Source organism: Dendrobates tinctorius, unplaced genomic scaffold (genome assembly GCF_039654945.1).
Source record: "Dendrobates tinctorius isolate UK_male_01 unplaced genomic scaffold, ASM3965494v1 ptg000090l, whole genome shotgun sequence".
Taxonomy (NCBI): Eukaryota; Metazoa; Chordata; class Amphibia; order Anura; family Dendrobatidae; genus Dendrobates; species Dendrobates tinctorius.
This window is the reverse complement of record NW_027361758.1, coordinates 8196306-8210000: the sequence shown is the minus strand read 5'-3', so window position 1 is coordinate 8210000 and position 13695 is coordinate 8196306. Positions and strand designations below refer to the sequence as shown.

At 50.6% G+C, this 13695-nt stretch overlaps 1 protein-coding gene across 3 annotated transcripts in view; it reads right to left on the bottom strand.

Moving 5' to 3' along the window:
* OGFOD2 (2-oxoglutarate and iron dependent oxygenase domain containing 2) overlaps positions 1 to 12428 on the bottom strand; it is a 52235-nt gene extending 39807 nt beyond the window's left edge. The window contains exons 1-2 of one of the 3 annotated variants that reach the window (XM_073586056.1): positions 1818 to 2041; positions 1668 to 1745 (exon numbers count right to left, since the gene is read on the bottom strand). In XM_073586056.1, coding sequence (XP_073442157.1) covers positions 1668 to 1745; positions 1818 to 1898 — 159 coding nt within the window. In that variant the 5' untranslated portion in view covers positions 1899 to 2041. Of the gene's footprint in view, positions 1 to 1667; positions 1746 to 1817; positions 2042 to 12284 lie in introns of those variants that run through there. The other 2 variants (XM_073586058.1, XM_073586057.1) reach the window with 2 other exon arrangements.
* Between the last annotated feature and the right edge of the window lie 1267 nt (positions 12429 to 13695).

The window sequence follows — 13695 nt, the reverse complement described above, 5'->3', positions numbered from 1 at the left end:
AGGACCGCTTCGGGACCAGGTTGCAGGGTGCTGCTCCAGGTGCTGTGAAAAGAAAAGAAAGAAATTACTACCATAAATTAACAATCGCCAACTCCTGTGGAATAGAAAAGCACAGAATAAAACACAATACAACTAGAAAATACTTACGTTCGGGAGGCAAGGACCGGTCTTAAAAATGCCAAGGCACGATGGTATCGGTACTTCGTGCCGGTCCTTGCCGCAGCACCACTGCGAACCTTATTCTCCTGACGGATATCCCTGTTGAAGCGGTCCTTCATCGAGCGCCAACGGGTTCTGACTTTGTTCACTGTGATGGAAAAAAAAAAAAAAAGAAAAAAAGTAAGACTATGCACTGGAGGCTGTGATCATCCAACTGTGTGTGATGATAGAAACTCCATGGAGTTAATAGCATCACACACAGTTGGGTGATCCCGGCCAAGATCACTGCTGCATCACACTGCATTTAAATACTTACGAAAATCCTTGCGGACCCGGGGAGAGGCGTTGTCCCAGCCATCCATCAGCGATGCGGCCACCTCGTTCCAGAGCCGCCGGATCACCACGTTGTCCGAGTGCAGTTGGTGACGGGTGTCCCACAACGGGACTCGCTCCTGGACTAGACGGATGAGCTCGTCGTTGTCCAGGGCGAGGTCCTCCTCCCGCTGTGGAGCCTAGAAAAGAAAGACAAACATTAATCTTTGAAAGATTTTAAAAAAAAAAATATCGATAACTAGCTGAAGAGCCCGGCGCTGCCCGGGCATAGTAACTAACTGTGGTTAGTTATATAAATTTAAAATTATCCTCCATCCCATAGTCCCGTGCCCATATTCCATCATACATATTCGCCATCTCATATGCCTGTGCCCATATACACATGATACATGTTCGCCATCCCATAGTCCCGTGCCCATATACCATCATACATATCCTCCATCCCATGCCCATATACCCATCATATATATCCTCCATCCCATAGTCCCGTGCCCATATTCCATCATACATATCCTCCATCCCATAGTCCTGTGCCCATATACCCATCATACATATTCGCCATCTCATATGCCTGTGCCCATATACACATGATACATGTTCGCCATCCCATAGTCCCGTGCCCATATACCATCATACATATCCTCCATCCCATGCCCATATACCCATCATATATATCCTCCATCCCATAGTCCCGTGCCCATATTCCATCATACATATCCTCCATCCCATAGTCCTGTGCCCATATACCCATCATACATATTCGCCATCTCATATGCCTGTGCCCATATACACATGATACATGTTCGCCATCCCATAGTCCCGTGCCCATATACCATCATACATATCCTCTATCCCGTGCCCATATACCCATCATATATATCCTCCATCCCATAGTCCCGTGCCCATATACCCAAACAAACAAACATACACACACACACACAAACACACACACACACACATACACACTTTGAGCCCTAGATATTGATAAACAATCCATGAAAAAATTATTTGTTTTAAATGGAAATAAATGGAAAAAAAACAACAAACATCGAAAAAAACAACCATGAAAATTTAAAAAAAACAAACTAAAAAATACCAAAAAAAAAAAAAAAAAAAAAAAAAACCAGACTAGAAAATAAGTAAAAAAAAAAAAAAAACAGTCCATCTGTACTTACATCACGTCTACCCGCCCGCACTTGGCCTTGCTGCTCCTGCCGTTCCTCCGGTGGTGGTGGCGTGATGGAGGATGAGCTCTGAAAATTAAACCAAAAAAATTAATCACATGTGTTTATTTTTTCAAATCCATACGGAAGCATAGTACTCACTTCTTCTGCCTCTTGCCCTGTCCCGGGGACATATTCTTCACCAGATGAAGACATGCTGCAATAAAAAAAAAAAAGAGACATAAGTACATAGAAATGTATTGAAATTTCAGCCAGACATTAGGTTTTTCATACTTACATTGGTGCAGCTTGTGCTGTGTGTCCACTAGTGAGCAATCCTTAAAGTATTGTGGAATCCCAGTGCCCACACCATTTTATCACCTTGGTTCAATTTTTTTTTTTTACTGTCTAGACCAAATTTCAGTCATGTTTATGTAAAAAACGCATGCGCATAAAAACGCAAGACCATGCGCAAGTATTGCGCTCCCATAGGCTCCAATGTGGTGTTTTTGCGCATTCCGTGCGCATTCCGTGCGCATGCGTTGTTTTAACGAGACAGGGCGGAACCAAAAATGCAACATGTTGCGTCTGACGCGCCTGGCGCAAAAGACAAAAAAACGCATGCGCACGAAAGCGCAAATATGCGCAAGACCATGCGCACATCATGTAAAATATAGGTGCGCAGTGCGCATGCGCACTGGTGCGCCCGATGCGCTGCGCACAAAAGCGCTAATGTGAAACCAGCCTAACCCCCCATCAGGGCCGGCGTTAGGGGCAGGCAGACAAGGCAGCTGCCTAGGGCCCCCGCTCCTCCAGGGGCCCCCAGCCAGCGGCACATCACACAGCCGCTATGGGGCCCCTGTGAGGCAGTGGGGACCGCCTGCCCCCCAGCGCCGACTCCCGCCACTACCGCCGCATTGAAGGAGGCAATGATGGAGGAGAGAGACAGCTGACGCTCCCTCTACCATCTTTCCCCGCTCTGCCTCTGACACAGCAGGGGCGCGATGACGTCAGCGCACTCACTGTGTGCCAGACAGAGCAGGAGGAGACAGGAGCAGCCAGCAGCGCAGGCACAAGGAGAAGGTGAGGAGTGTTTTGTTTTTTTTTGTTTTTTAAATCAGTGTGAGTACTGGACTGTGGGGCCACTCTGGGGGGACTATATACCATGCTCAGCTGTATCATACCATGCTGGGGGGGGCTATATACCATGCTGGGCTGTATCATACCATGCTGGGGGGGCTATATACCATGCTGGGCTGTATTACACCATTCTGGGGGGGCTATATACCATGCTGGGCTGTATTATACCATTCTGGGGGGGCGATATACCATGCTGGGCTGTTTTTTACCATTCTGGGGGGCTATATACCATGCTGGGCTGTATTATACCATGCTGAGCTGTATTATACCTTTCTGGGGAGGCTATATACCATGCTGGGCTGTATTACACCATTCTGGAGGGCTGTATACCATGCTGGGCTGTATTATACCATTCTGAGGGGGCTATATACCATGCTGGGCTGTATTATACCATGCTGAGCTGTATTATACCATTCTGGGGGGACTATATACCATGCTGGGCTGTATTACACCATGCTCGGCTGTATCATACCATGCTGGGGGGGGCTATATACCATGCTGGGCTGTATTATACCATGCTGGGCTGTATTATACCATGCTGGGCTGTATTATACCATGCTGGGGGGGGCTATATACCATTCTGGGCTGCATTATACCATGCTGAGCTGTATTATACCATTCTGGGGGGGCTATATACCATGCTGAGCTGTATTATACCATTCTGGGGGGGCTATATACCATGCTGGGCTGTAGTATACCATTCGGGGGGGCTATATATCATGCTGGGCTGTATTATACCGTGCTGGGCTGTATTATACCATTCTGGGGGGGGGGCTGTATACCATGCTGGGCTGTATTATACCATTCTGGGGGGGGGGGCTATATACCATGCTGGGCTGTATTATACAGTGCTGGGCTGTATTATACCATTCTGGGGGGCTATATACCATGCTGGGCTGTATTATACCATGCTGGGTGTTACACCGCTCTGTCATACTCACCCGGCCTCCGCTCCCACGCCGCAGCCTCTCTTCACCCGACGGCCATGGCGGTCGCCTCTGACGAGCTCACGGCCGACGTCATCCCTGCATGCAATGCGCATGCGCCATAGGCCGCGCCTCCCTCCTGCTGTGCCCTGACCTGGAAGCACCTTCGGACCAATGGCAGAACAGATGGGGCCATATCAGGCCGCTTCCACCTGAGGGAGGCGCCTGATCGTTGTGTTACCTTGCACACTGGGCCCTGCTTCCTCCTGTGCCTCTCGGTTCCGTCCTCAGTGTTTCCTGCAGCAGCCTCGCAGCCCTGTCTTCCGTGTTCCCTGCAGTCTTCTCTGTCCTGCTCCAGTGTTCCTGCTCTGTTCCAGCGTTCCTACAGTCCTACTCCAGTCCTGTTCTTGTGTTCCCAAGCTCTGTAGGGGGTTCTTAGATCAGTGTAGCCTCCACTTTGAATGGTTGCCGCAGCAATATCCCTCTGACCAGGCCAAAGCAGTCTTTATTAAGTCCCATTTGGAGGGAGAGACCCTGTCCTGGTTGAATCCCCTCTGGGAATGTGACGACCCTGTAGTCTCAAGTCTCCCAGTTTTCCTGGATACTTTTCGCAGAGTCTTCGATGAGCCGGGACGGTTAGCCTCTCTCACTGAGTCACTCTTTAACTTACACCAGGGTTCTCTCACGGTCGGGCAGTACGCTATTCGCACTATCTCCTCCGAGCTCGGCTGGAATAACGCGGCTTTGGTAGGAGCGTTCTGGCGCGGTCTTTCAGGCAGAATAAAGGATGAACTCGCAGGTCGAGATACCCCGTCCACCCTAGAGGACCTTATCTCCCTGGCTACCCGCATTGACCTACGCTTCCAGGAGCGCGCTCGGGAGACAGCGAGAAACAGGAGGTCCACCAGGCCAGTTCCCCTTTTCACCGGTTCTGCCGGCCTCCGTTCGGCCGGGTCCTCTCCTCCCTCCCCGGCCGAATCCATGCAGATAGATCGCCTCAAGTTGGCAGAGTTGCGTCAGAGAGAGAGACGGGCACAGGGCCTGTGCCTCTATTGCGGTGATTCTTTACACTATATCTGCTCCTGTCCTAAGAGACAGGGAAACTACTTCACCTAGGTCAGGTAAGAGAGGCCTCCCTAGGTGATGATGATCCCTCTCAACCTCTTACGATTTCTGTGCTTTTGGTTTCAGTGAAGAGACGTGGGTCCGAGGTGGCCTACGTGGATTTGGGCTCGGCAGGTAACTTCATTCGGCCTGAAGAGGTGGACAAATACCAAATTCCCATGGTTACTCTATCTAACCCTATCCGGATTGCCACAGTGGATGACAAACTGCTACAGGTGACCGTCACCTTGGTCACTGAAGAGGTGGAGTTGCAAGAGAGAAGATCGCCTTTTACGTTTTGCCTAAGCTCTCCCACGCCATTCTACTCGGTCTTCCATGGTTAAGGACTCATCAGCCTGTTCTCGACTGGTCTTCTGGGGAGCTTCTCCGCTGGGGGCACCCGTGCCAAGCTCTCTGTCTGACTCCTGTCCGCCTGGCGGTAGCTCCTCGGTCACCTCCAGACCTTCCTCCAGCTCCTACGCCGATGTTTTTGATAAGAAGGTAGCGGAGGTCCTTCCTCCACACTGGCCGTTTGACTGCCCAATTGAACTTGTTCCTGGTTCAACCCCTGCAAGGGGCAGAATCTACCCTCTTTCTCCCGCAGAGACCACCGCCATGTCCGAGTACGTCCGAGAGAACCTCGCCAAAGGCTTTATACGGAAATCCTCTTCGCCCGCGGGAGCTGGGTTCTTCTTCGTCAAAAAGGACGGAACTCTACAGCCGTGCATTGATTATAGGGGCTTGCCTTGAATGAAATTACCATCAAGAACAGGTACCCTCTTCCACTCATTCCAGAGCTGTTTGGCCGTCTCAGAGGGGCTCGGGTCTTCTCCAAGCTGGACCTCAGAGGAGCCTATAATCTGGTCCGTATCCGTGCAGGTGACAAGTGCAAGACCGCTTTCAACACTCGAGACGACCATTACGAGTTCCTGGTTATGCCCTTTGGTCTCTGCTCCTGCGGTGTTTCAAGAGTTCGTCAATGAGATCTTCCGGGCTCTCTTGTACTCCTGTGTGGTCGTGTACTTAGACGACATCCTCGTCTTCTCGCCGGACCTCTCGTCCCACAGAAAGAGTGTCCGCCTGGTGTTACAGCGTCTTCGGGAGAACCGCCTGTATGCGAAGATCGAGAAATGTCTCTTCAAACAGACCTCTCTGCCGTTTCTGGGATACATTATCTCCGACGTTGGTCTAAGGATGGACCCCGAGAAGTTGTCTGTCATTCTCAAATGGCCTCGCCCCGTCGGAGTAAAGGCGATACAACGATTTCTCGGATTCGCCAATTATTTTCAGCAATTTGTCTCTCACTTCTCCGCGATCACAAGACCAATTTCTGCTCTCACCCGTAAAGGGACTACCCCCAAAGATTGGACTCCTGAGGCGGAAGAGGCCTTTCTGACCCTAAAAGGGGTTTTCTCCACAGCTCTGGTCCTGCTTCGCCCTGAGAGCAATCGACCCTTGTACTCGAGGTGGACGCTTCCTCGACAAGTGCCGGGGCAGTATTGTCCCAGAGAACCGCCTCCGGTCGCCTGCACCCTTGTGGCTTCTTCTCGAAGGCCTTTTCTCCATCCGAGTGTAACTACTCGATCGGCGACCGGGAACTCCTGGCCATCAAGTTGGCCTTGGAGGAATGGCGTCACCTCCTGGAAGGAGCTGTCCATCTTTGTCATCTTCTCGGACCACAAGAATCTGGCCTATCTCCAGTCTGCCCAGAGACTCAACCCTCGTCAGGCCAGATGGTCCTTATTTTTTACCCGATTTGACTTCGAGCTCCGTTTCCGTCCTGGCAACAAGAATACCAAAGCCGACACCCTGTCCAGGGTCTTCCAGCAACACGAAATCACGGAGGAATCTTCGCATATCATTGATCCCACTAGGATCATCACAGTGGCTCCAGTGAACTGGCTTACTCCTCCTCCAGGCAAGACGCTTGTGCCCGAGAACCTCAAGCGAAAGGTCCTCCTATGGGGTACTCCTCCAAACTGGCTGGCCATGCCGGAACTAAGAAGACCCTTGACCTTATCACGCGTCACCACTGGTGGCCTACGCTTCGCCAAGATGTACTCGACTTTGTGGCTTGTCCATCCTGTGCTAAAAACAAAGTGCCACGAAGATCTCCGTCCGGCTTTTTGCTTCCGTTGCCCGTCCCTGCGGTCCCTTGGGAAAACATTGCCATGGATTTCATCACCGACCTACCCCGCTCTTCAGGCTGCACAGTCATTCTGGTGGTGGTGGATCGTTTTTCCAAGATGGCCTACATCGTCCCTCTGTCCGGTCTTCCCTCAGCGCCAGAGCTGACCAAAGTTTTCATTCACCAAATCTTCAGACTCCATGGACTACCTCAACGCATTGTGTCTGACCGAGGGGTTCAGTTTACCTCCAAGTTCTGGTGATCACTTTGTAAGCTCATGAATGTTTCCCTCGATTTCTCCTCGGCCTACCATCCACAGTCCAACGAACAGGTAGAGCGTACCAACCAGACGTTGACGGGGTACCTACGTCATTTCTCCAACGCCCACCAGAACGATTGGGTCGACTTACTCCCCTGGGCAGAGTTCGCTTATAAGAACAATGCTGGCGAGTCCTCGGCCAAGTCTCCGTTCTTCATTGTTTTTGGCAGACATCCTGGTGTTCCCCTTCCGATAACCCCTGCCTCCGAGGTACCCGCGGCCAACGCCTTGTCCTCTGAATTTTCCAAGATTTGGGCAGAGACCAATACGTCACTCAAGAGGTCTGCTGATCAGATGAAGAATTATGCTGACAAAAGGAGATTGGATCCTCCACCGTATCGTGTTGGGGACAAAGTCTGGCTCTCCTCCAAATTCATCCCGTTGAAACTGCCCTCCTACAAGTTAGGAGCACGCTACATCGGTCCGTTTGAAATTCTTGGACATATCAACGAAGTCGCCTACAAATTGAGGTTGCCTGCTTCGCTCCGGGTCCCGAACACCTTCCACGTCTCCCTCCTGAAACCTGTGGTGCTGAATCGCTTCCATTCCTTGCCTGATCCTGGTCCTCAGCTGGTGGGTGCCGATGATGTCTTTGAAGTGCAGGACATTCTATGAAGAGGGTTAGAGGTAGGACATTCTTTCTTGTTGATTGGAAGGGCTTTGGTCCTGAGGAGAGATCTTGGAAGCCTCGGGGGAATATCAATGCTCCCCGTATCCTCAAGAGCTTTCTTGCTAATCTCTGGGGAGGGCGGCTTAGGGGAGGGGGTACTGTTACACCGCTCCGTCATACTCACCCGGCCTCTGCTCCCACGCCGCAGCCTCTCTCCACCCGACGGTCGCCTCTGACGAGCTCACGACCGACGCCATCCCTGCATGCAATGCGCATGCACCATAGGCCGCGCCTCCCTTCTGCTTCTTGTGCTCCGGCTGTGCCCTGACCCGGAAGCAACTTTGGACCAATGGCAGACCAGACGGGGCCATATCAGGCCGCTTCCCCCTGAGGGAGGCGCCTGATTGTTGGGTTACCTTGCACACTGGGCCCTGCATCCTCCTGTGCTCTCTGCAGCCTCTCGGTTCCGTCTTCGGTGTTTCCTGCAGCAGCCTCGCAGCCCTGTCTTCCGTGTTCCCTGCAGTCTTCTCCATCCTGCTCCAGCGTTCCTGTTCCCTCTCTGTTCCAGCGTTCCTACAGTCCTACTCCAGTCATGTTCCTGTTCCATGCTACTCCAGTCCTGCCTCCGGTGTTCCTGCTCCATCCAGCTATCCGCTTTCCTACAGTCCTACTCCAGTCCTGTTCCTGTTCCATCCTACTCCAGTCATGCCTCCGGTGTTCCTGCTCCATCCAGCTATCCACATTCCTACAGTCCTACTCCAGTCCTGTGTTCCTGTTCCATCCTACTCCAGTCCTGCCTCCGTTGTTCCGTTCCAGCCATCTCTCCACGTTCCAGCCTTACAGTCTACACTTCAGTCCCGCACTCCTACTCCAGTCCATTCTGAGCCGCCCCCCTCGGTACCGGCTACCGTGGTACTTGAACCCCTGGGCCTGCTCCTAACCGTCCCTGTATAGGGGTCGGTTCCACCTGGCAGCTCGCCCGGGGCACCTCTGTGTCACGGTCCAGAGGGTCCACTCCTGGAGATTCCGGCTCCTGACCACCCATGTTAACACTGGGCTGTATTATACCATGCTGGGGGGCTATATACCATGCTGGGCTGTATTATACCATTTTAGGGGGGCTATATACCATGCTGGGCTGTATTATAACATGCTGGGCTGTATTATACCATTTTGGGGGACTATATACCATGCTGGGCTGTATTATAACATTCTTGGGGGGGGCTATATACCATGCTGGGCTGTATTATAACATTCTTGGGGGGGGCTATATACCATGCTGGGCTGTATTATACCATGTTGGGCTGTATTACACCATTCTGGGGGGGCTAGATACCATGCTGGGCTGTAATATACCATTGTTAGGAGTCGGATTCCTGCGTTTACTCAGCAGGGATCCAGATCCTCACATTCTGCACTCTCCTCCTGTTTTTCCACTGCAGAGGAGATTGCAGAGGAGATTGCCTTGCAGCAAATCTCTCCTGAGGCTAAGTCCTTCTGTCCTCTTACTGGGCATGCTCATGGGACGGGAGTCATGTGCTCAGGTCCCGCTCCAGTTCTCATTGGTCCATCTCAGAGATCTGGAAGTGTGCAGAAGGTCCAGGCTGCTATAAAAGGCGCGCATGGCTGTTCCGCCATGCGCTAGTATAGACATACTTGCTGCTGTGTGTGTGAGGACGGATGCATGATTCTGGTGACTGACTCATTTGAAACCCCTTCCCTCTGATATGAGGCATGTGAATAGAGACTGAGTTAGTATCAGCGCCCCTCTGCTTCAACTTGCACAGCTGCTAGCGTCCGACATTGCGCTTGCGTCATAGCATTGTTGTTTAGCGGCAGTGTCCACGCCGCGCTGCAGTAGCAGCCTCCTTTGCGTTCGCAGTTGCAACACCGCGCACACGGTAGGTCTAGATGGACGTAGTGCCGCCGTCTTGGGCTACTCCTGTGACCGTATACCGTGTGTGCGTTTTTTTACTGTCTACTGTGACTACAACAGGCTATTTGTGTTTGTACTTTTGGCATCTCCGTGAGTTTAACTGAGATTGCTCTGCGCACCTGGGTGAAGTTTAACCCTGTGTGCAGTTCCGCCATATTGCTCCTGCCACCACTTAGCAGCGGTTATTTCACCTACTGCACGGTGGACCCCGAGCGGCAAACGCACTTTATATTTTTATTTAGTGCGTTCCGCCGTTCCTAACAACCATACTGGGCTGTATTATTCCATTCTGGGGGGCTATATACCATGCTGGGCTGTATTATACCATTGCGGGGGGCTATATACCATGCTGGGCTGTATTATACCACGCTGGGCTGTATTATACCATTCTGGGGGGGTTATATACCATGTTAGGCTGTATTATACCATGCTGGGGGCTGTATTATACCATGCTGGGCAGTATTATACAGCCCAGCATGGTATACAGCCTGTATACCATGGTGGGCTATATACCAGGCTGTGCTAGGGTGTATACCATGCTGCTGTATTATATACCATGGGGGGTACATTTTACATTATATTCTATAGGGGGAGGCTGTGTTATATAATATGGGGGGCTACATTATATTCTATGGGGAGGTGGGCTGTATTATATTCTATTTGGGGCTACATTATATTCTATGGTGGGCTGTATTATATTATATTCGATGGGGGCTGCATTATACTATATGAGGAGGGCTACATTGTATTCTATGGAGGGGCTACATTATACTATATAAGGGGCTGCATTATATCCTATGAGGGGGTTGCCATATACTCTATGGAGGGGCTGCATTATACTATATGGGGGGTGGGGTTGCATTATATTCTATGGGGGGTTACATTATATTCTGTGAAGTGGCTGCATTATACTCAGGGGTAGCTGCATTATTCTCCAAGGGGTGGCTGCATTATACTATAAGAGGGGGGCTGCATTATATTCTATGGAGGTTACATTATATTGTATGGCGGGGCTGCATTATACTCTGGGGTGACTGCATTATGCTCTATTGGGTGGCTGCATTATACTTTATGTGGGTTGCATTATACTGTATCAAGGACTATGGGGAATACATTATATGAAGAACTATGGGGTGCATTATGCTATGGGAAGTGAATTGTACTGCATGGGTGACTATGGCGGTGCATTATACTATATGGAGAACTATGAGGAGTGTACTATACTATATGGAGGACTGAGCAGTGTATTTTAATATATGGAGAACTATGAGGAGTGTATTATACTATATGGAGGACTATGGGGCAGATTATATTATATGGAGGACTATGGGGCACATTATACTATATGGAGGACTATTTGGTGTAAACTGTAGATGTGCTGCTGATAACATGATACTGTATGGTGATCTGTTAGGGTGTGCGCACACGTTGCGGATTAGTCTGCGGCTTTTTCTGCAGAGAATCCTTATCTCTTGGCAGAAACCGCAGGGTAAAACACATGCATTTTTCCAGTGAATTCCTAGCATGTGTACAGCGGATTTGATGCAGTTTCTAGTGCGGTTTGGCAGTGCGGATGAGAGATTGATTTGTATGTCCCGGAATGTACACTGCAGCTGTGGTTCCGCAAAAAAGTAGTAATATGCTGCGGAAAATAAACCGCAAATCTGTGCGGAATTTTCCCAAACACGTGCACAGCAGATTTGGTTTTCCATAGGTTTACATGTTACTGTAAACCGCATGGAAACTGCTGCGGATCCGCAGGACCAAATCCGCAACATGTGCACTAGGGTGACCGGATCTCATATGGGGGGGGGGGGGGGAAATGTCAGAATCTTGTTCGTCTGGACCCCACAAAACGATTCCCCTTTCCAGATATTGAGATAGCCAAAATTTGAGCTCGATCAAACGACGTTAACCCGTGCCGCTCGTCGCTCAAAGTTTGAAAAAAATCCAAATTGAGGTATTTTAAGATTTAGGTATTTTGCATAGTCTGTTAGACTATAAAGAATGTGACAACAACATTGCAGAAATAGCCCTGACCAAATTTTCGAACCATTTGTGGTATTTGAATGCAGAGTTGGTGGGATTATCGTTTTTTGATCCCACCATTACAGACATTGAAAAGTTGTTAATGGCTAATAAATTGCTCAGTAGCACAGATGAACCATCAGAGCACGCTAACCTACAGGAGTTGATAATTTTACATAGGCTGGTTTCACATTCGCGTTAAAATAACGCTGCGCACTGCGTCGTTAAGCCCCGCCCCGATCCGGCTCCCTGCCCGCCCCATCCGGGATCACCGCCTACTTTCGCATTTGCACGCATGCGATCGGCGCACCCTATCTTTAGCATAGGGTGCGCAGATCATGCGCTGCCAGTGTGAAAGTAGCGTGCTGCGCACTTTTGACGGTGATGCAACATGTGACTGCAGCCTACACGAGCTACAATAAACCTGAACAGTCCTGCCTGTACCCCCTGATAGTCCCTGCAGAACTGCTGCTCATCGGTGAAGCGGACGTGCAGCTGCTGCTCCTCTAGGAAGATGTTGTCCGTGTAGAAGCAGGCGCAGGAATACGCGGCTCCGGCCGTCATCACTCAGCACTACGGAGCACGCAGTCAGTTCCGGCTGCGACACGTGACCAGAAGAGACCGTCTCCAAGTAGTCTGACGTCGAGGTTCGATCACACGCACATCACAGGCAGCGTGCGTCTCAGAGAGCGGCTGTGAATTTGATCCCGGTCCCTTATCAGACTGGTGTACCAGTAAATAAGGTCCCCCGGAAACATGCGCCATCGCCTCCCAGTCCTTGTGCCGCCGCCCTATGTGGCCAGGTAGCAGAGGCAGGCAGCAGCAGCAGGCGGCGGCTCTGTGCCGGGTATGGAGCCCCTGCAGGTGGCGGAGGAGGTGGTGGAGTCCAGTCCTAACAAGCTGGAGGATATCTACAGGCTGCTGGCGGATGGATCCTTCCCAGCATCTTTCGGCTCTATGAAGAAGAAGAACTTGAAGAGATATGCGCGCAAGTTTCTCCTAGAAGGTAATGAGGCGACATGAGTGTGAACATGGCCGTGTGTTGTGTCACTGGCGGGATGGCGTTATGTAGTCACATGACCAATGGCACCTCTGTCCCAGCGCACTACATCGCGCCTAACGATTGCCATTGTGACCTGTAACCTTCCGCGAGCCACAGATGTCGCCGTGTGCGGTTTATGTACCAAGCTCCTGACAGTCTTTTTACAGCAAAATCGCAACACGCAGGTTTCAGCGCTGTTTTTTTGTCACGCGCCTTATTTGTATAACCGCGGCCTAAAGGTATAGGGACGACATGATGTAGCGTGCCTTACGCCTCATGCAGATGTCCGCTAGTCACCTATGTGCTCCCCACGGGTGCCCAATCTACTATATGGGGCGCCACACATGACGAGGCCCGGGGGGGTGGAGACTGAATATTCACCAAAAATAAAATCACAGAGCCTTGTCCATTATGATCTGAGTCACGGATGAAAGTCTATAGGTCGGTGAACACACCGGAACAGCGCGGACACTAATCCCAATGTTGGGCTTTTAGTAATGATTACTAAGGCTGAGAAACCTCCATCGGGTTTTTTTTTTTAATTCTTTTCAGTCAAACCTTTTCCTATTATCTGCAATCTGATCTCTTATTCTAGAGAAATCTACCTTTTTTTTTCTTATATGTAAATGAGCTGTTCTAGACTCTGGGGGCAGATATAGGTCTGTCTGAGAATCTGCCTCCAGGGATTATTTTATGTGTTCTACCAGTGTGAGACATGTGATCACTAAGGCTAAGTGCACACGCTGCGGATTGGCCGGCGGTTTATCATCTCTACCATGGAGGAGATGGTAAACCGCAGCAGAATCC